A 22,201-nucleotide genomic window follows, 5' to 3' on the forward strand; every position below is an offset into this window, starting at 1 on the left:
ATGACACAATTAAATTTTTTTCACTATATATTATTATTATCTCTACTTCTTTATCCAAGAATTCTCCATCTTATAAGTGAAGAAACTTATTTGTCTGGTTGTATCACTGTTTCAATTAAAAGTAAGCCTATCTGGCGGGAAGAATAAGCTTTGCCCCCTCGCGCTGTCTGGGTATCCTACCACTGTGTTTTTGAGGGTCGCGTGTGGAGGTGAAGAGGGGGTACATGACGTTTGACAACCCCGCGCTGCATGCCGGGATATATCACGCTCTTGTTTACAAGATGGTAGAGGAAGGTGTTTTTTCTCTGACTTAAAACCCAAATAGTATTCCTCTTTCCTCACGCTGCCACACGCGAGCCTTATTTAACGGTGTTTTTTTTTTTTTTAAATAAGAAAAAAGTGGAAGCTTTTATTTTTCTATTTCGAAACGGGGCGACAGGAACTATCGGCAGCAGCTGTCAGAAACGATTTTTTTTTTTTGCACTGTCACTGACAGACACTCACGAGACTATCTTTGAAATTACAGGTTTGTACAGGAAACTCTCTGCTGACTAACACGAGATATGAAACTAAAGCCGTCATATCTGACATGTTCGTTGTGTTAGCTTGTCTAGCCGTTGCCTAAAGGCTGAAAGGGGTTTAAATTAGCCAGGAACAACTCCTCACTGTAGTTGTGCTGTATCATGTTGATGTTGTAGTCATGATTCCCCCTCGCTGATTTGTTTTCAGCTCTGTGTCCAGAATGTGCGGTAGACAGTTTGTTTGCTCCTCTTTATAAAACGGTTGTTTGAATATTGAACAGGGGCTTGCAACAAAAAGCATTATAAGTGGGCACTGCAGCTATATTTAGGCTTAACCCAGGAGATAAGTTCAAAGGTTAAGAGTTCACTTTTAACTAAGATTAATCATTTATGTTGCCTGCCTAATCACAAATCACTGAAATTATAGTTCCTGCCACACCCCGACAGGAACATGGAAGTGTTCTGTAAAGTGACCATAAACTGCATGTTCTTAGATAAACCTAAATGGAAAAAAGTTGATGAAATGATTTTTTTTACATTGACTTTTATGATATTGCAGAAAACGTGATATTGTACATTTAGTATCCATCCGTTGTTTTGCATTTCAGGACTGAAACACATTACGAAAAAGTCAGTAGAGCTATTACCACTTTGTAATGTTGCCATTTCTTCTCACAGCACCTAAAGGGCTTTTTTTTTTAGGACTGAGGACATTGAGCGATGGAGAGTTTCACATGTTATTTTGTGCCCATCTTACTGCAGACACATGTTACGGTGTGCAACAGAAGGGGGTTGCCATATTCACATTTTATTATTGGCAGACCAGTTCTGTACCCGTACCCTCTTCTTCTGCAACCACGCCTCCCCAATCTGTATATGTGGTTTTGTCATGGTTGAAAAGATGCATGTTGGTCTAAAATCACATTGAACTTTTCTGCATTAGTGCTGTCATCACAGACATGTACGTGAGCTTTGCCAAAGAGCTTGGCCTGTGGACCAGTTGATGATGGCAATCTGGACGGTCCTTTTGATTTAAAGTCTGGAGCATCACTTTCCTCAAAAAGAGATTTAAAAATACTGATTCATCTGACCACAACTCAAGGTTAAGTCGACCCCACTACATTTTAAAAAGTGCATCTTTTTCCTCAACAGTATGCATGCTGTGTCAGTTTTATTTAATTACTGCGACTCAGAGCAACAACATAACTCCGTATGCTGATTTATTAAGCAGCTCAGTTTGACGAAATATTACTGAACAAATTTTTTTCCCTTTGTCTTATTTATATCATCAGCTGAATCTTGTCTAAAGGCTGAAGATAAAAAAGATAAAACAAATCCTTACATCTATTTTATATCCTTAGCCCGGGTCTATGATTTGGAAACTATTTCAGGAGTTTGCACATCTTCTTCGCCCCCTTCATTAATGCTTCTTATGTTTCTGCCCTGCCATAACAGCAAATTGATTAACCATGCGCATGCAAGGTTCCAGCCACCATCTCCGACCAACACCCTAATAATCAACAACGATAAACTGAGCCGTGTACCCACAGCAAATAAGATCTTATGCTGTCATTAAACCTTTCTTTCAGAGGACTGTCCTCCAGGCCTACAGACGGGTATCTGAATCCAGCCGAATGTAAGTTACTCTGTTTTGGACTGAACTGGTGGGAGCTATCAGTTAAATTACTATTTTTGTTTTTCCCCGCCTTACTTTCGAATTGTCATTATGTCTTTGTATACGTGGTAACGCTTGTGGGATGTCATGTTCTTTAAAGCTCCGTTTTAGCATTGCAGGAATGTGTCTGTGGTTTTAAGTTCTGTCTGACCTCCTGTTTAAAACTCTTGCACAGGAACAGAGCGACTGCAAAGAAACTAATTGAGCGCTACTTTCGGCAGTTAACTGAAGGCTGTGGAAATAGCAACTGCAGGAATGAGTATTGCGCATCGAGTGGTGACTTTCAACCTTTGGATAAAAATGCTGCAGCTGCCAGAGCGCTTGAGCTGTTTAAGGTTAACGCCAAACTCTGTGATTATTACCCTTCCATCAAGTCCAGCACTGACGAAAAGACTCAGATGTGCAGTCAAATAAGCGTTGAAGATTTCTCAGGTACTGTAAAACAGACTTTTGAATCTTATAGACATTGAGTTTGAACCTGTTCTTTAGTGTCTCGCCTTCTTGTTGCAGATGTTCACTACCTCACAGAGCCCTCGGTGTGTCGGATCCTGAGTTTCTGTGAGGAAGAAGGGGACTACTCTGCTCTCGTCCGTGTCATTGGCAGGATTTTCTCCAATGCGGACGCCCTGATGAAGAGTTTTAGGAGTGATGAACCAAATGTCACCGAAAACTTTGATTCCCCTAAAGCAACAGATGAGGAGAAACAGAGTGAGCAAACCTCAGAGAAGAAGGGCGCCTCCTCTGCTGATGCTTTGCCAGATGACACTCTCAATGGAATGCTGGACTCCTATGAGGTCACAGTAGATATCGACGGAGTTCGGAGAGTCTACGACAGACTTCTATCCATCGACCAGGTGGAGGCGGCGCTTGTGAATGCAATCATTTACCTCACTCCAAATGTGGAACTTGATCTGGAATATCTTAATGTGTACGAAACAAACCCAGATTACCTGAATATCTTCATCATAGTGATGGAGAATGGTAACCTTCACAGTCCTGAGTACCTCGAAGTGGCATTACCGCAGTTCTGCAAGGCAATGAGCAAACTGCCGGTGACCGCGCTCGCTCGGCTGTCAAAGCTGTGGTCGACATATGATCTCCCACAGATCCGGCGTATGATGGAGACTTTCCAGCAGCTCATTACTTTCACAGTAGTTAGCAATGAGTATGATGCAGAAAATCTGGTAAATGACGACGAAACTGTGGTGGCTGCAACCCAGTGCTTAAAGGTGGTCTTTTATGCAAGCATCCTGGGAGGGGACATGGATGTGGAGCACAATGAGGACGAGGACGATGACTCTGAGTCAGATGAACTAACGCTGCACGAGTTGCTTGGCGAGGAGCGGCTCTATAAGAAAGGCCCACGAGTTGACCCCTTGGAGAAAGAGCTGGGCGTCCGTTCTATAGATGGCATCACACCCCTCATCCCCTTTGAGGATTTTATCAATGAATCGGTGAACGATGTGGTCGAGATGGACAAAGATTTCACCTTCTTCAAAGTCAACGCCGAAACTAAGTTTTCCTTCCAGAGCTGCCCCTTCATTCTCAACATCATCACTAAAAGCCAAGGCCTGTACTATGACAACAGGATCAGGATGTACAGCGAGCGACGCCTCACAGCTCTGTACAGCATGGTCCAGGGTCAACAACCCAACCCCTATCTCAAGCTCAAAGTACGCAGAGACCACATCATCGACGACGCCCTTGTCAGAGTGAGTCCCTTCGCATTGCAGAGCCGTTGCAGGAGGATTGGATGGGAATGGGAGTGGCCAGTTTGAGTGTGTGTGATGGCGTGAGATAACTCAATCCTTCCTGTGTTGCAGCTGGAGATGATCTCCATGGAGAACCCGTCTGATCTGAAGAAGCAGCTGTTTGTTGAATTCGAGGGGGAGCAAGGTGTGGACGAAGGAGGAGTTTCAAAGGAGTTCTTTCAACTGGTTTTGGAGGAAATTTTTAATGCAGACATAGGTGAGGCATTAAACACCACATTTTATTGAGAGAAGTTTATAGATGACATTTAGGTCATGTTTGAGTCAATAGCCGCTTTCGGACAGAGCCGTTCTAAGAACGGTCCTCCTCGAATTCCGTTCTGATAACTGTCCTTCCCCAGCAGAACTGTTTCAGTCTGCATTCGCACATGAGTCGGGACTGATGCGGCACGTGCAGCCGTCTGCGTCAGTGACGTGTTACTTTAGCGCCACATTCAACAACAAAACAAAACAAAACAAAACCCGGTAAAAGTAGGGAGAGAAGAAAAAACACCACCAAGAAGCTAATATGGAGAGCGGGGAGGCCACCGTGTTCATGGTCTGCATGATGGTGATATTAATCATGGACGATCACATTGGGCGTCTAACATCGAGGCTGGAAGAGCACACAGATAGTCAGGAGACGAAGGATCGAGCGCAGGCCATACTTTTTCATTTCATGAAGGAAGGAGAGCAGAGCGCTGCAGACAAAGGAGACAACGTGTAAGTTTAACTTATTAAACAATCGCAGGTTGTGTCTGTGTCGTATGAGGAAACATTTCAGCCGTGACAGCATGACAAGGGGCGTAGCTACCGACCACCAAACACCTACGTCTATGTGTTCCTATAGAACCCAGAAAAGACCCAGCCTCGGAGAAGGAGCTAAAATGGTTATAGGAACTGAGGGCCATGGTCCCGAGTTCCTGTATGTCCGAATGCGGGAGAAAACGGCCCTGTTCCTTAAAAGGTTATAGGAACTGCCAAAGGTTCCTACAGTCCGAATGCGGCTATTGAGTCTGTTCCAAAGTCTTGAGCACCTCGTTTTTTATCTTTCGCTCCCAAGGAGGAGTTTTTGGTTTTTTTTTGTAATCTTTTAAAGTGGTTTTGAGCAGTAGTTCTCCAGGCTTTGTGAAGTTCTTTCAAGACTTTTCTTTTGACATTGTCTACCTTTTTTTTTCTTTAATATACTCCTTTTCAGTCCAGTCCTTGTACTTGACCATTTTCAGAGGAAAGTGTCATTTTAAAAAAAAAAAAAATTCCTATAAAGCTCCTGTGAATCATGTGAGCACAAAAGATACACCTAACTCAAGGACTGAGACGGTTTTTTTTGTGTTTTTTTTGGACAACTTAGCAAAGAATCTATTTTAAATTGTATCTTTAGGCACTCGGCATATCTCAGCATGGTGTGCAGTGTGTCCTTAGATAGTTTTAAGGAAACTGGACAAATGGAGGATAAAAGAAGAGGTGGTAGGCTTAAAAAACTATCTACTAGCAGAAGTCCACGGAAGGGAACTAAAAATCAGTGTGTGGAAGGATGAATCCTCCGCAGAGCCCGAACCTCAACATTATTGAAGCAGTATGGGATCATTTTAACAGAGAACGGAACAAAAGGCAGCCGACATCCAAAGAAGAGCTTTGGGATGTCCTTCGAGAAGCCTGGAGAACTATTCCTGAAGACTACTTGTCTAAGAAGATTCAGACTTTCAACAAATTGTGGCATCTATTTACTGTTTTCTTGGCGATATATAAAGAAATCAAGGGTGGCTTAAGACTTTTCCACAGTGTGTTTAACTTTTACATTGCAAAGAAGTCCCAGTAGTGTGCTGCTGACATGCAGATAGGCCTCGAGCAAAGTTAAGTTTCTCCTCATTTGTAAATTTGGAAAAAATCCCTCTTTACTGTCAGAATGTTTAGAAAGTGTGTGGCTCGAGTATAATGGCTCCGATATTTTCCTCAGAGCCTGTGGGGTGAAAGGATCAATCAGAAATGCCATCCACACTCACCTGTCTGTCCATATTTATTAACTAAAAAATAAGAGTTATTAATCCACTCATTTGAATCTTACAAACAGGCATGTGCTTCGAGGAAGGCAGGTTTTCTCTGTGTGTTTTTTCACTCTCTAAATTCCTGTTTCTGAGCAGGAATGTTCACCTACGACGACGAAACAAAGCTTTTCTGGTTTAACTCGTCCTCATTGGAGAATGAGGCACAGTACACACTTATTGGAATCGTCCTGGGGCTTGCAATTTATAACAACTGCATCTTGGACGTTCATTTCCCAATGGTCGTCTACAAGAAGCTCATGGGAAAGAAAGGGACCTACATGGACCTGTCAGACTCACACCCGGTATAGTAACGTTCTCTGAAGCACAATACATTGTGAAACACTATGGATTACTACTTCTTAAAAAGAAAAATCCGAATTCTTAGAAATAAAACCAAATGTTTTATTGCTGGAGAGTCACAGTAGCACCTCACAGCGAATGTTTTCCCTTTGCAGGTGCTCTACCAAAGTCTGAAGAGATTGCTGGAGCATACCGGCAACGTGGAGGAGGACATGATGCTCACCTTCCAGATATCACACAGAGACCTTTTTGGATACCCAATTTTATATGACTTGAAGGACCAGGCAGACCAGATCCCTGTTACCAAGGAGAACAGACAGGTGAGATGTGCAATATGTGCTGTTCAGTCTTCAGCGAGTTAGCATAACTTCAGCAAACAGTGGCTGATGTGGCACACAACAGGCCATGTGTACATTCACTTTATGAATCACAAATAGCTGATTTTAACAAAGCAAATGAGTCAGAAAAAAAAACCCTCCAAAATTCTCACTTTAAAGCTGGAGTCGGCAGGTTTTCAAAATTCCGAGTCTAAAGTCGGAAAATTCGAACTGATACAACTTTCAGGTCCCTCCCCCAACCTCTAACAAGCTCTGAATCGCCCCCCAAACCCCTCCCCCTCTGTGGACAAGGTTGTGCACGTGAGTTCACACCAGTGTGAGCGCACACAAGCTGGGGCAGACTCACGCTCAGCAGCGTGTGCACAAGCTGTGATTGACAGGTAGGATTCCTCCACCCTAACTTGATTGGTTAAAAACAGCCGGGAGCGCTCGGTTTTTGCAAGCATGATTACAGGCTTCAGAGGGAGCTACAGATTTCGTTATTTTTCCTAAACAGCCTATTTAATATTCTACTTCCAGAATCCCATGACAGTTCAAGCTAATATGACTAAAAAAAAGTTGCCGACCGCAGCTTTAAGAATGATCAGTTTTTTTATTTATCTATTCACAACTGGAAAATCTGCAAGTCAATTTTACCGTTGTATTATTATTATTTTTTTCCCCCTCAAATATTATGCATTGATTGTATCCTATATTTTTAATGTTATGATAAGAGGTCTGAAAGTCATAACTGAACTGATTTGCTTCATCCTCCTTTGACTGAAATGGTAATTTCACAAGTTCAAAAACAGGAACACGACGAGGAGGAAATTACATGAAACGATTGAGATGAACAAACACAGCAATATGCTCTGTACTTTGGTTCATCTAAAACAAATCAATACACATAATTATCATTAGGAAAGAAAAAAAAGCAAATACGCTATCCCTTTGGGTATATTTAAAAACCTCTTTTTTTCTTTGTATCTTTAATTTACAGGAGTTTGTGGATATGTATGCCGAGTACATCCTGAACAGAAGCGTGGAGAGACAATTCAAAGCCTTCAAAAAAGGCTTCCAAATGGTCACAAATGAGTCCCCGTTGAAATATTTGTTTAGACCAGAGGAAGTGGAGCTGCTCATCTGTGGAAGCAGAGTGAGAAACATCTCTTAATCTACAATTTTGCCACTGAATTATGACTAGTGTTTCGTTGATGACGGAACAATCTGCTTTTATTTCACAGAAGCTTGACTTTGAGGCACTCGAAAAAGCAACAGATTATGATGGGGGATATAGCAAAGACAGTCAAATTATCAAGTAAGTCTATAGACTGTATAAAGGAAGTGGATGTATCCGCTGTGGCGCTGGTTTGGGAAAAGCAGCCTCGAGATTTTACTTTTTGAAAGGAAGTTTAACAGAATTTGAGATATTTTTTGAAGCCAGCTTTTCGAGATAGTCATTAGCGTCCCGTCCCAGGCCCGGTGGTTATGTCCATCTTTTATACACAGTCTATTAGTAGGTCTGATAAAGCCTGAAAAAGTGCCTTGAGCTGTTGAGAGATTAAGAGTTTTTTTTCCTTTGTTTTCTGGGTGCAGAGATTTCTGGGAAACTGTTCACTGTTTTGGAGAGGAGCAGAAAAGGCTGTTCCTTCAGTTTACCACAGGCACAGACAGGGCACCAGTGGGTGGTCTTGGAAAATTAAAGATGATCATCGCCAAGAATGGCTCAGACACCGACAGGTACGGAACGGTCAGACTGACAGCAATCAAAGCATTTGCAGCGTTCCGTTTGCCTTGGAAATGGAAGATGGGAATGACGTCATGTTGAAGCAACAAGTGAATCAAAACAGTTGAGCTTCGCCACGAACCAGGCTCGAAATGAAAAGCAATATAAGTTCATAACAAAACATTCAGTATTTTCTGCTTATCACTGCTGTAAAAATGTTGTATGACTGATAGAAGCTGGACGGCACTGCGAGTGCATAGTACATAGTGCTAATAAACAATTTATTTCTGCAGCTATCAACACTATTTTTGCGCAGGGTAGCCACTTTCAGTTCTAAAGTTCAACTTTCCAATTTTGAAATCTACTTTCAGCAGTAGACTCTGAAAGTCCAACTTCCGAGTTCAAATGGAACGCACCAAATACCTGCAAATCTATCACTCTACTCCTCTGTCAGTCCAAAGAGCAGATATCCCAAGTGTTCTGTTTATCTTTGAACACCCTTTCCTCAGTTCAGACTTTCCCTTTTTTTTTGTTACCGTTCACACAGGCTACCAACCTCCCACACCTGCTTCAATGCGCTGCTGCTTCCTGAATACTCCTCCAAGGAAAAACTGAAAGAACGACTCCTCAAGGCCATCACGTATGCCAAAGGGTTCGGAATGCTGTGACAGATTTAAAAAGGAAGTGTTCAGACGGCATAGGAAAAGAGATAAAAGGAAAAAAAAAAGGGAGTATCACAAAGATATTTAGCGAGATGTCATGAAACAAACGCTGCAATAACCCTGTGCCTAATCAAACTCTTGCAGAAACACTCCATGCTGAGGCCTCATTACTTACTTTGTCACTTTCATAGTCATTAGACATCCCAAAGCGTTTAAAAGCAAAACCTTGGCCATTTCATTCTCATGTGTTTTATTTCTGAGCAGACTTAAACTATACTGGATCTGCAAAACTGTGAAAGTGCACTTATACGCACATGCAGTATGTGAATTTAGTTTGACCTCTCGTGTTTCTGCAGTCTTCAGACCGTAGCAGTATTCAGTCCTCACTGGGCATAATGGTGCTCCTTGGCTACAGCTCATTGTAGCATGTTCACGTGAAGCTTTTTTTATCATCGTTAACCCAGGTAGCCTCGCTGACGAGCTTACTTCCTGCGTGAATGCAAGCGACCTTTGCTTTATTTTGTGGTTAAAACCGTTGTGCTGTGCCTCGTGTGTTAGATATGAAATGAACACAGTTTGTTGTGAACTTGGTTAGTTTGGTTTTGATAGCTTGCAGGGTTTCTGACTGGTCTGTCCAGACTTTTAAATCTGAAGGGGGAAAAAAAAAAAAAAAAAAGTGTTTCTCTTTTCTTCTTTGCAAAGAGTTACTGATTTGCACACTTATGATCACAGCTGCCAAATGTGCAGCAATGTCTTTATGAGGAAAAGTCACGTGAAAAGTGTTATTTGGCCAAATATCTCAGGTATAAAAATGTGCAGATAATGTGAAACTCGTATGTTAAGCCACTATTATGCAAAGTGAATAAACAAAATTTTAAGACTCCATAAACTTTGTTGTGATTACCAAGATTTGCACAATATACTGTAAAACTGGTCAATATACTGTATAATAAAACTGTTCACGTGACAGACCCACAGAATTAACAACCTTTTTCCATTTCCTCGCAGCTATGTGACGTTTTCTCCGGTAACAATTTCTGATCAAAATCCAAAAACAGACAAAGTTGGCACGTGTGTGGTGAACGTGACAGAAAGAGGCAGATGCTTGTATAATTTGTAAGAGAACTTTTAAGGAACTAATATTGTCTGAGGCACAAGACAACTGTGACTGGTTTAATGAGAGAAATGTATGGAACTTTTCTCAAGGGTTGTTCTAAGCTGGTGGGTCTTTAATGGAGAACGGGGACCCTTAAGCTTTCAACACCAGAGTTTTCAGTTCGTTAAAATAAGTATTAACAGAAAGAAAAAAATGTCTTTGTTTATAATAGATACGCTTTACCCAGCATATGGACGCATACAATTGATCTTATATGAATGTTTTAATATGTATTCACATAGAAGATTTACAACTGTTAATGTAGGCTGACAGTAACTTATAAATAGATTTTTAGCTTACTTTGTACATTCTCATACAGTATCAAACGGACATTGAGGTTGCATTTCAGTGTAAGAAATGTGCTTCAGACTTTACAGATCAATACATTTACTGAGACAATATGAATATAGACCGGGGGGGTGGACATTTGTCATTACTCTAAGGCTATGAAAAGCCATTTTTTTTGGCATTCACGAGTGCTTCTGCTCAAAATACTCACGCTGTTTCATGACGAGATGAGACTGGCTGTCGGTCGGCATACACAAAAATATTCACTGCATACACTGTACACAATTTGACACATTATGTTGATAATGAACATGATGTATAAATAGTTAGAAATGTGGGCATTTACATGAAATAAAGAAGTGTCACTCTGAAGTTCTCTGGTAAATGTTATATTACTGGACTTTTTTGTCTTTGTCAGCCACCACTTCGGAGAGGTCCTCCGGCTTCATGGATTTCACTTTAGCTTCCATCTCGGTGACCCTTTGCTTCATCCTTGTCTGGGTGGAGGTGAACTGCGCCATCAGCTGGGCAAACTTGGTCTGCATCTCATCCAAGTTGCCCTGCAGCTTGACTATTTTCTCCTCCAGGTCTTTGGGGTCAGCGCCAGCGTTCGCTACCGCCTCGTCTATCAGGTTGTCTTTCATCAGGATGGCTTTGCCCTTCTCTTCCAGAGCCTTCTTGGCGTCTGGATACTCAGTGAGTGCCTCCATCAAGTCGTCTTTGGACAAAGCAAAGAGATCCGAGTAGCCTACACTTCTGATGTTGGCTGTTCGTCTGTTGCCTGCTTTGCTTCCTTTGATACCTAAGATACTGATTTCTCCAAAGTATGCGCCATCGCTAAGTACTACAAACTGAGTGACTCCATCATCAGCCACCACTGCCAGCTTCCCCTCCTTGATGATGTACATCTCCCTGCCAATATCTCCCTTCTTACAGATGTAATCCCCGGGACTGAACACTTGTGGCTCCAGCTTCAGCACCAATTCAATCAGCAGACCGGCTTCACAGTCCTGAAAAATTCGAACTTTCTTCAGCGTATCCAAATGGACATTGATGGCAATCTCAGCCTTAAGCTTGTCGGGGAGGTTTTTCAAAACCTCCTTCTCATCGCAGGTTTTCTTCTCAGTCCACAGGTAGTCAAACCACTTGATGACCCTGGCCTCCAGGTCTTTGGTGACCTTTCGAAACTGCATGTACTGCTTTATGGAGTCAATCTTTGCCTGAAACTCTGCACGAGAAGCATTCATGTTAGAAATCATGGCACCGACATTACCAACGATACTAGCAAAAATCAACACACCGGTAAGAAAGTCCGCAATGACAAAGATAAATTCAATATCCCTGACTGGAGGAGGGGTTTCTCCGATAGTGGTGAGGGTTAGGGTAGACCAGTACAGGCAGTAGATGTACTTTCTTGCCAAGCGGCCATGTTCTGGGTGGCTGATATTGGGATATACCCAAGTGTCTGTCCCAAAGCCAATGGTTTTTGAAATTGCAAAGAACACACAGGCATTCCAGTGGATAATGATAAGGATGTAAAGTACGAGATTGCTGATACGAAACATGTTCGGGAAGCTGGTTCTGGTCTCCGTCCGCTCAAAGAACTCAAAAAGCCTTGAGATTTTGCAAAGACGATTAAATCGAAACTCCGGGTTGTTGTATCCGTATTGCAGAAACAGCAGATCAGTGGGTATCATTGAAATCATATCATATTTGAACTGAGATGTGGTTCTGTATTTATCTCTCAGTTTTTTGGAATCTTTTACCAGCAGGCCTTGTTCCAGGTAACCTGAAGGACGAAAAAAAGAGTCAAATTCCAAACTACAAGGACACAAAATCATGTGCAAAGACATTTTTCCTTGAAAAGTTTTCAAGAATCTGACCTGTTCTTGAGCGGACAAATGTGTCTGCGTAATAGATTACGTCTGCGGTGTAGTCCAAGACTAGCCAGAGGTTTGTAAACGTGTCTTGGAGTTCGTTAAAGCAGGACCTGAAACACAAGGAGAAACTAAATCTGTCAGTACCTGTAACATGAGTAAAGAGTGAGTTAGGAATTAGACAAAGAACATACCTGGTTACAATCATGATCAGGTTATAAAAAACTGGGCCTGCAATGACGGTCAGCCATTTGTAATACTGGTCCGCAGCTGGATCCATAATCCAGATTTCTTTTCTGAAAACAACTCAACATTTTTAGTAGTGTTGTTGCAAAAGTTTTTCAATTCTTATGCATCCATGAAAGCGTCTGGCATGTATGTTCTGTCATTTTCTGTCACAACAGACTTTATGCACCTAATGGAGTACTTACGGGGGCTCCACCTTCTTTTTATCATCCTTCTTATCATCCTTCTTATCATCCTTCTTCTCGTCTTTCTTCTCATCCTTCTTCTCATCCTTCTTCTCGTCCTTCTTTTCCTCCTCCTTCTTATCCCCATCCTTCTCGTCTTTTTTCTCCTCCTCCTTTTTCTCATCTTTCTTAATCTCATCTTTTTTGTCCTCCTTTTTGCTATGGATCACAGATTTAGTTTTGACAGTGGTAAGATTGGATCCGGGTGGTCCATCGGGGACTGTCGGGGGGCTACAAGGCTACACGATGGGTGAAGCTACTCTGAGGTTACACAATTTTAGATGAAAGATTTTGTTGGAAGATCAGGTGCAGGTCATACATTTACCCAGCAGATGGCATAACACTACAGGTAAGCTCATTTCAGTTTAGCTCTGCAGTATTCATACCTGTACAACCCACACCATAACTTGCAACAAAAAAAATTCTCAAACAAGGAATGGAAAATTGGTTACTTTGTATGTCTATAATGTGGGTGGAATTAAGATAGAACAGGAAAACATGATTTCGAGGGTAGGCTGGGGGATGTTGGTTTTGCCACTTACAGTGCTACTACAAAAAATACTAATGATTCCAAGCACGACCAATGACTAAAAAAAATCTATATGCATACACTTACTCATCTGTGTTGTTGCAGTTATTCATGTTGTAAGTAGCCAGAGGCCACTTACTGGCAAGACTTTGAAAAGGAACAGAAAGATTTCTCATTCAACTCCTGGGAAAAACTAAGTTTAAAGAGTTACCTGTGATTTTGGGTGCTAGCATAGCACACTTGATCATTAGCTTGTAGTTAGCTAGCGTACTGACATACGAGAAGTGTGTTTGAATCTTAGCTGTTTTTGGAATAAGAAGAAGTTTTATCTTCTCGACAGGTACCTGTCAAACTGAAATATGTGACTTTGATTTTCATTTTACTTTATCATTCATTCTCCAGACCCTTTAAGCCCAGACTGACTTATTAAAGTTTTGAAGCAATCGGTTGATTCATGTGTAGGCCTACTGTCAGTCCATTACCATGTTTGGGGTGTTTGTTTCAGATTTTCCAAACATAAGAAAACCAACTCATTGTAAGTGCAGAAAACCTAAATTTGAGGACATCAACCTGTTGGCAGCACTGCAACGCCATGCTTACTTTCTCTTTCGGAGTCTGTCGTTATGGCCCACAGACTCCACAGTGCCTTCTCCACTGGGCGCATCTTTGAGTTTGAGACCTCTGAAGCGCTCGAGAAAAGAGTCGTGCCTCTCTTCTTCAGGGTTCACTCTGTGAGATGCCCAGTTCCGCAGCAAGAGGAAGAAGTAAGACAACCTAGAAGGTCAGCGGGAGGTAAACAGTGCAAGGTGACATCCATCTAGGCTAAGAGCGATTGATCATTTCAATTCACTGTATATACCAGTTGTGGATTATATTTTCAAATCCTACATTTAAGGAAAATGTACTGAATGTGGTTGTTGCCCCATGTGACAGAAATTCAATTGTGTTATTCCATACAGGTGCATTTCTGTGTGAGAAAATGATCAAGTTGCTGACCAAAGGGTATGCAGTTTATGAGTGGAACCTGACACAGCATCAAGGTAATTCATTGGGTCCCAAAATAAATCTTGAGTGTGAGGAGGTATGAAAAATAGATATGTATTTTTCTATGAATATGAAGAGACAGCGGAAAAGACGAGACTGTGGTACCAGGCATTTGGTACCAGACTACATCATTTCTATTTGTAGTCCAAGTGGCCATGACCAGTCATGTTTGAATGGGCTTTAGTTGCATACAAGTAAAGAGTTCCTATAGAAGTCAATAGAAACAGAACACGCAAGCTGAAGCACGGTCTTGGAACCATTAGCTTTCAGCAAGTGACATTTTAGCTTTTCCTACTAGCTGTTTTAAAAAAACTAATCTGGATTCAGTTTCAGTCAGCAGACAAAAGCTGATTGGTCTCTCAGATTAGCTGAAGGCTGCTAATAATAGAGGCATTCAAGAAACGCATTTCAGAATTGTACAGTTTCTCCACCACCACTGGTAAATACGGTACCCATTGTGAATTTTAAAGTATGACTGTCGACGTTTACCTGGCCATTGATCTTGCCTCTGAGTCCGCACCTCTGAGGGACTCTGAGGACAAAGCTCTCTCAGAGTCTTCACGAAGAGACCGAGCCCTAAAAGACAGCAAGTGGGGGGGACAATGACACTGACAGAATCACGCAAGGCAACTCCAAACAGCCATTTTAAGCCAAAAATAGGGTAAAAGAAACATGTCTTTGTTATAATGGTTCATGATTAAACACATTCACCACCAATGTTGGTGACTTCTGACCTGCTGCCCCCATTTTCAATGACAGCCAGCTCGTTGTCAGATGTGTTGGTGGACTGTCTTGCTGAAAAGGAGACTTCACAGCAGACTTTTGCCATCTCGTCGTATTTGGCGCTGCTGGCCTGTAGCACACATGCACAGAGTGTTATTAAATTACACTCTTAAGCCTGATGTAACATGTGCTGTAAGAGGGTTTCTTTCTTCGAAAACACTATGGCGCTCATACCAATCAGAAATCAAACATCACGAAAAGGTGACTCATGGATGTAGTTGATGAGTTGACCAAACAACACTTTTCTCTATCTGCCAGAACGGTACCTAAAAATACGTTCTGCTTATGTCCTTAAACACTAAACAAGATCAGTGCCGTCTTTATTCCTACCATCAACAGGCTTTTAAAATAAGCTATGGCTTACAGATAGACTGTAGCTGGTATGTTCAGGGGTGTATATAGCAGGTTAAGTCTATTAGGACACTGCTTAAAGAGCAAGTACAATTGTGCATGGCAGTGACAGTCCAGAGAAAAAGCCAGTTCTGACTCAGGAGGTTCATCCAATAAACCCTTCTTTTTCTCATACATTTCAAATGTATGAATGCTCAAAGTTTTATCCGATTTTTTTCAAGTTTGCCACGTGTATACAGTATATCCTTTTCTCTTCAAACAGATATTTTCATCTAGGGATAAATACTGACTCACTGATCTCTGTGGAACACCACTGGTTGTAACACGTGCGCTCATGTAGATTATACCTAATACCAGGGAATTAAGCAACCCCCACTAAGTTCAATCACATTGAGAGAATTGCCAAGAAGCTAAGTGTTTGAAGGGTGATGAAGTGGCAACCAGAAGTGTGTGTACAACTAAAATGAGTGACATCATCTCAAGGCCATGTAGTGCTTTAGTTGACTTTCAGTTTAGCGAATGTGCACTGCATGGAAATAAAGGTTATTTGTCACCAGTTGAATTGTGTTGGTTGGACGTGATTGTAATGTGTTTAAAGTCTAAACTTGGATGTCTATTTTCTCGCTGTCAGACAACATGGCCACTCCTGGGTCTGTTGCTTCTTGTATCGGCAGTTCAACCAGCCCTTCCTGATTGTGTTCGCTTGACAATTGCCATTCCTTCATTAGTATCTATTTAATTTATACCGCAGATCCTCAGTTGCAGTGACATGCTGCTCGTTTTAATTTATTTTAATCACATAAGTAAAACCTAAATGTTTATATTATATGTTATTCATTATGATCAGCATAACCACCAATACATTAATGTTTCAGTTTGTTCTTTGTCTATAATGCATTGCTAGAATGACTATAAAGAAACCTTGCACTTTGGTCCTAGTACCAGCACACTGCTATTTCGAAGACAGAATTTGAAGATGAAATAATGAATCATTTTCTTTTTTAAAAGAACACACATACAAAAAAAAAACACACCACTCTATTTTTACATGAATATATTTGTCAATTTTGTACTCATCTCTAACAGCTCAGTATGACCACTATGTTTCTATGCCTGCATACTCAGTCTCTGAGTTTTCAGCTGGTAATGAGGAAACTCTTTAAAATTCAGTCCAAATAATATGATATTATTACAGGTGGGCCGTATGAGACCTTTACTGATCAAGAAATAACCCTCTAATATATGCATATAAGGATTTTCAGAAACACTTTGAGCTGACTTGATGACATAAAAGGCAGTTTAATGCTTGTTAGTCCTTATTATCAGATATATAATACACTTGTAATAACATAATTCGGTTTCTAATATATAATCAAGCAATGTGTTATCTGGTTTACACTCTCATACTACCTCTCGCAGTACTGTTTACTGCTCTCATTTTGCTATTAGGAACACAGGAAAACAAAGTGAAGACTTTCTAAATTGATTTAAAAAAAATCAGGCTCGTACATTCAGCTGATAACTCACCTGTTTGAAGCTTTCTCACTCTGAGTTTTGCAAGCCGATCAAAGCAGCAATTCTCTGATTTCTCCAGTGTAATCCCATTTTACCAAGTGCAACTGTAATGTATTTGTTTGTTTTTAGTCCAGTGAAATATTTCCGATAGATTTCAATTCTGGGGTACAATCACCAGAAAAGGTAGCTGAGGGCTGTCCATAATTGAAGCGAGAAGCTCTGCTGCAAGAGATCAGTGCAGACTGAGCTGACAGGTCCCAGATCAGACGAAGGGGGAGGAGTCCTGGCCATGACTGCACCTGTCAAAAATGGCCAAACTGATCTGATATATTTCATGCAGAAATGTTCATTTACTTCCACTTCATATTACTTTAGATCCATATTAGCAATGCATTGTACAAATATGTAGTTATAAATTAGAGTTTGTATTGAAAAGAATTACTCAATTTCCCTGTGACTGATCTGTTTAAAGTATAGTTGTTCAGCGTCCCAAGCCCCTCCAAAGCGATGCAAGATAAATCCACAGCAAATCTTAAGTTTTGATTCAAAAGATTTTTCACCCTTTGGACTTTTTAAAGCTTTCTTTAAAGGTGTTCAGTTTAAACAGTTACTTGTGAAACACTGGTACGTGAGGGTCAGAGGGGAAATGTGATTTTGGTTTGCGCTTCAAACAACAGAGTGACATGCAACGAACCCTTCAATCACTTTGGCCTCCCTATGACACGATCCACTGAAGTGAGCAGATGATTGGATAGGTTTAGACGCTTATAGATTCGTCTGAGGGGAAGATTAGGGTTTGAGATGAAAAAAGGGCGCCTCTGCTGCCATGGTTACATAACTGTCAATGGCTCATATTACAGCAACACAACTAATGAATCGAGCAATCAACAGTAGTAATTGATAACCTTGTATTATGTGTGTGTGAAAGAGGAAATGGACACCAGCCCTGTGTTTTTTCAACCTGTCCACCCACCTAGACCTCTTCCTTGTCCCAACTTTGTGGCTCCCTAACACACCTTCACTATATTTGCTACAGTCATAATTACAATGGACAGGGATCCCTGTCCAATCCCGAAAAGTGGCTTGTTGTGTTGTCTTTCAGCATGCTAATGTATGCCACTGGTCATATCAGCTGAAACTTATAAATAAACAATATAATTATTTAGTTGATAAGAGAGAATAGCACTATTAGACTCATCATACTGCCTCTGCGCCATGATGCCTCTCCACCCCCTTCTGCTCAACACCCGAGGCATAAGGTTAAAGAGAAATCCCTTGGCAATATACGGAGCTGCTAAACTAATCCCAGCTTAGACTTGAGTACCTATTTCAGCCAGCTAATGCCCCCTTGCTTAGAGCAGTAGAGAATTTTCCCTATTGTGATGGTATTACACTAAGTTCTCACACCCCGTGTGTGTTACCTGTGGTCACCCTTGTGCCATAACTGTGTAAAACTGAAGTCATAGATATTAGAACAATCATATGGTCTGTAATTTAGTTTCAGACGGCGAGGGTGGAGAATCCACTTGAATTTGTTTTGTATCTGTCAGCATTTCCATCTAAAAGCAATTAGCTGTGTGATGATTTAGTTTTGTTCTCGATGAGAGGTGGCAAACGGTGCTGTATTTCATTTCAATACTGTGGTGAAGGAAAAACAAGGAGCGATCCTGACCAATCACCCTTTCTATCTCAAAACCTCATTGAGCTCAGTCTCCAGGTACACATGGATCTCATGGAAGCATCTTGACATTCCCATCAGAAGGCACACGGTTATTACTCCATCTTAAACCCTGGCTTTTCTCGGAGTTCAGTTGTTTCTTACACGTTAGCATACACATAACATGAGTCTTGGCATATGAGCAAGAAAAGTCCACATCTTAGACTTTCAGTCAGGTGGATTGGGTTCGCCATCATCTTCTGATTTCTTTCTTTTAATTAATCAATTGATTATTATCATTATTATTGTTTTGACCAATTATGTCTCCACTTACTGTTTAATAAAAGTTTAGAGGGGATTGTGGTTTTCTGTGAAAATAGAATTTCACAACAAATATTGTGAATTAAAATCCTGTGAAACAGTTTTTGTACCTCTGGTGACATATTTTGACACCAAGGTGAAGCTAAATGTGACTCTGACTTGGTAACATAAAGTGGTAGTCTGGTCGGATACGGGTCGTTTAGGCCATTGCCGTTTAGGCCCCCCTGCAGTCGTTTAGGCCAGGCTACCTGAGCAGCTGAAATCTTTATTATTGTACATTCGTTTTTATAAGATATAAGTCAGCTCTACTGGTCTGTCTGGGTAGCCTACATATCTATGGTAAATATTGGCCATGTTTATTTTGCAGTTATTCATAGGATATAAACATAAAGCATTAAAAATCAAATCAAATCAAATTTATTTGTATAGCACATTTCATGTACAAACAGTTAAAAGTGCTTTACATAAAATAAAAGCATTGCAGCAGGGAGTGCAAGAAGCATTAAAAATACATAAAAGAATATAAAGAGAAACAAATAAAATCATTTAAATGAATTTAAAAACAGGCAACAGTCTAGATAAGTTAAAAGATATTTCATGCATAGACACATGAGAACAGAAATGTCTTTAACCTGGATTTAAAAATGTCTATATTTGGTGAAAGTTTAATCTCCACTGGCAGTTTGTTCCACTTGTTTGCAGCATAACAGCTAAATGCTGCTTCTCCGTGTTTAGTCTGGACTCTGGACTGGACCAGCTGACCTGAGTCCTTGGATCTAAGAGCTCTGCTGGCTTTATATTCTCTGAACATATCACAGATGTAAACCATCAGCAGGCTTTTAAAATCTATTCTGTGACTGACTGGAAGCCAGAGTAAAGATTTTAAAGCTGCTGTGATGTGTTCAGATCTCTTAGTCCGGGTTAAAACTCCAGCAGCAGTGTTCTGGATGAGCTGCAGATGTTTAATGCTCTTTTTGGGAAGTCCAGTTAAAAGAGCATTACAGTAATGGAGTCTACTGGAGATGAATGCATGGATGAGTTTCTCCTGGTCTTTTTGGGAGAGGAAACCTTTAATTCTGTTGATGTTTCTGAGATGGTAAAAAGCTGCCTTGGTGACAGCTTTGATGTGGCTGCTGAAAGTCAGATCTGAGTCTATCAACACTCCGAGGTTACGAACTTGGTCAGTGATTGTAAGGTCCCGAGTCTTTATTTTTTTAAGCTATAAGTTGCTTATCTGGCATGTCATTAATGCATTTTCCCCCTTACATTCTCGTCACAACTGTATCTTCACCGTTGGCTGTTGCCTACTGAATCTCCTGATCGCTATAATGAATAGTCTACTTACTGTAGGGATTATTTTCTTGGTGTAGGCATATATCATGCAATAGGCCTACCAAATGCAATACAAAATTGACCGTCTTTCAAGGCTATAGTTGGGCCTAAATGTAAAGCAACGTAGAGGTGGAGTAGCCGTGTGTGTGTGTGTTTGTGTGTGTGTGCATATACAGCCTAGGGCTCCCTACACTTTGTGCCTTTTCTTTCCTTACTTGGGATAAATAAAGTGTTGATTTTGATTGATATGCTGCTGTTTTCCTTTCATATTCCTTTTATATTCACTTTATCGAATTAGCCTGTTGGATGCAGAGCAGGTAGGGGCATAAAAAAAACCAAAGGCCACGTCCCATCTTAGGAAGAACAGGACTTTAGACCTCCTGTATGCCAAAGTCTGACCATAACCTGGTGCGCGTACAGGGGGAACTCAAGGTCCGGCTGAGAGAGGCAAAGGAGGAATACAGGAGGAAGGTGGAACAGAAGCTGCAGCGTAACAACATGAGGGAGGTCTGGGATGGCATGAAAACCATCACAGGCTGCAAGAAGAAGGGCAGCAGCACAGAAGAGGGGGATGCTGGGAGAGCAAACCAGCTAAACCTGTTTTTTAACAGGTTTAATTCTCCAGCTCCCACAGCCAGTGACTGCCCACTTCACACCCCCATCACGACCATCATCACCTCAGACGGCAGAACACCCCCACCCGCCACACCCACGGACATTTCAACCCCCCTCCCCTGTGTTCAGTGGCAGACTGCTGTCTGAGGCTGCGGCTACACGAAAACGTTTTTCACTGTAAACGATACTTTTTCTTATCGTTTCGCTGTCGCGGCCACACGGAGCCGGCGTTCCCACTACCCCAAAACGATAGTTTTTGAGAACGGGTTCCGAGTGGGAAAGTTTGAAAACGGCTTTGTTTCGTTTCCATTGTTACAGCTAAAACGTTTTTGCGTCAGTCAAACGTTGACGCTGTGAGCCAATTTTAACACTTCTCTATTGTCTCACAACGTGGCGTGACACAGTGGCGTGTGTACTGCATCGTTTCATCGTTTTCATCCGTTTTCGTCTGGACCTGAGTCTTTACAGCAGCGCGTTGCCGTGTGGTCGCAAGAATTTTCGTACCCGTTTTAAAAAAAAAACTCGTTTCGTTTTCGTGTAGCCGTAGCCTCAGTCCTGCTCCACCAACAGACTCAGGCTGCGGCTACACGAAAACGTTTTTCACTGTAAACGATACTTTTTCTTATCGTTTCGCTGTCGCGGCCACACGGAGCCGGCGTTCCCACTACCCCAAAACGATAGTTTTTGAAAACGGGTTCCAGAGTGGGAAAGTTTGAAAACGGCCTCGTTTCGTTTCCATTGTTACAGCTAAAACGTTTTTGCGTCAGTCACACGTTGACGCTGGGAGCCAATTTTAACACTTCTCTATTGTCTCACAGCGTGGCGTGACACAGTGGCGTGTGTACTGCATCGTTTCATCGTTTTTGTCTGGACAGCAGCGCGTTTCCGTGTGGTCGCAAGAATTTTCGAACCCGTTTTCAAAAAAAACCTCGTTTCGTTTTCGTGTAGCCGTAGCCTCAAAAACTCTTTTGTTCCTCTGGCCATCAGGCTGTACAACAGCTCTCAGTGATGGCACTTCGGAATTTCACGGATCACTTTATATTTCACTTTCATGTCACTTCACTGGTCACTTTATATTTTTATATTTTATATTCTTAAACAGTTTTTTAAATTCTTAGATTGTTTTTAAAGTGTTTATTATTGTATAAACATTTTTACTGTTTTATTATGTCTGCTACTGGATGCTTGAATTTCCTTCGGGATCAATAAAGTATCCATCTATCTATCTATCTATCTATTATGTGATCAGGATTCCAAAAATATTCTCAC

The 22,201-nt window shown here is 41.3% G+C and overlaps 2 protein-coding genes across 6 annotated transcripts; one reads left to right on the forward strand and one right to left on the reverse strand.

The window, feature by feature from the left end:
- Positions 1–260: 260 nt before the first annotated feature.
- On the forward strand, positions 261–10,810 carry ube3a (ubiquitin protein ligase E3A). The gene is made up of 11 exons (XM_075484814.1): positions 261–526; positions 2,111–2,157; positions 2,372–2,628; positions 2,707–3,908; positions 4,020–4,164; positions 6,086–6,291; positions 6,445–6,609; positions 7,607–7,762; positions 7,851–7,924; positions 8,203–8,346; positions 8,880–10,810. Coding segments are annotated over exons 2-11 (2,472 nt in total). The 5' UTR covers positions 261–526; positions 2,111–2,155; the 3' UTR covers positions 9,001–10,810.
- On the reverse strand, positions 10,376–17,260 carry cnga3a (cyclic nucleotide gated channel subunit alpha 3a). Of its 5 annotated transcripts, XM_075484817.1 has the most exons (8): positions 17,020–17,260; positions 15,093–15,211; positions 14,848–14,934; positions 13,915–14,088; positions 12,747–12,944; positions 12,510–12,611; positions 12,322–12,428; positions 10,376–12,227 (listed from the first exon to the last, which is right to left on the reverse strand). In XM_075484817.1, the coding sequence occupies exons 2-8, from the start codon at positions 15,185–15,187 to the stop codon at positions 10,831–10,833; spliced, it is 2,160 nt and encodes a 719-aa protein (XP_075340932.1). In that variant the 5' UTR covers positions 15,188–15,211; positions 17,020–17,260; the 3' UTR covers positions 10,376–10,830. The 5 variants fall into 5 exon arrangements, with proteins under 5 accessions (XP_075340932.1, XP_075340931.1, XP_075340935.1 ...); XM_075484816.1 differs by having other exon boundaries at positions 12,322–12,611; positions 13,915–14,043; XM_075484820.1 differs by lacking the exon at positions 12,747–12,944.
- Positions 17,261–22,201: the final 4,941 nt, after the last annotated feature.

The sequence above is a fragment of the Odontesthes bonariensis genome, chromosome 15, assembly GCF_027942865.1.
Source record: "Odontesthes bonariensis isolate fOdoBon6 chromosome 15, fOdoBon6.hap1, whole genome shotgun sequence".
Classification (NCBI taxonomy): domain Eukaryota; kingdom Metazoa; phylum Chordata; class Actinopteri; order Atheriniformes; family Atherinopsidae; genus Odontesthes; species Odontesthes bonariensis.

What these genes read in the sequence shown, in the direction of transcription:
- ube3a (XM_075484814.1), top strand. An exon ending in TGCTCATCTGTGGAAGCAGA is followed by an intron (nt 7,763 to 7,850) that starts GTGAGAAACATC and finishes TTTATTTCACAG; the next exon opens with AAGCTTGACTTTGAGGCACT. An exon ending in AATGGCTCAGACACCGACAG is followed by an intron (nt 8,347 to 8,879) that starts GTACGGAACGGT and finishes CCGTTCACACAG; the next exon opens with GCTACCAACCTCCCACACCT.
- cnga3a (XM_075484815.1), bottom strand. Translation starts at nt 15,187, where the DNA reads ATGGCAAAAGTCTGCTGTGAAGTCTCCTTTTCAGCAAGACAGTCCACC. An exon ending in GACAGACTCCGAAAGAGAAA is followed by an intron (nt 12,945 to 13,914) that starts GTAAGCATGGCG and finishes TGTGATCCATAG; the next exon opens with CAAAAAGGAGGACAAAAAAG. An exon ending in ATTTGTCCGCTCAAGAACAG is followed by an intron (nt 12,228 to 12,321) that starts GTCAGATTCTTG and finishes TTCGTCCTTCAG; the next exon opens with GTTACCTGGAACAAGGCCTG.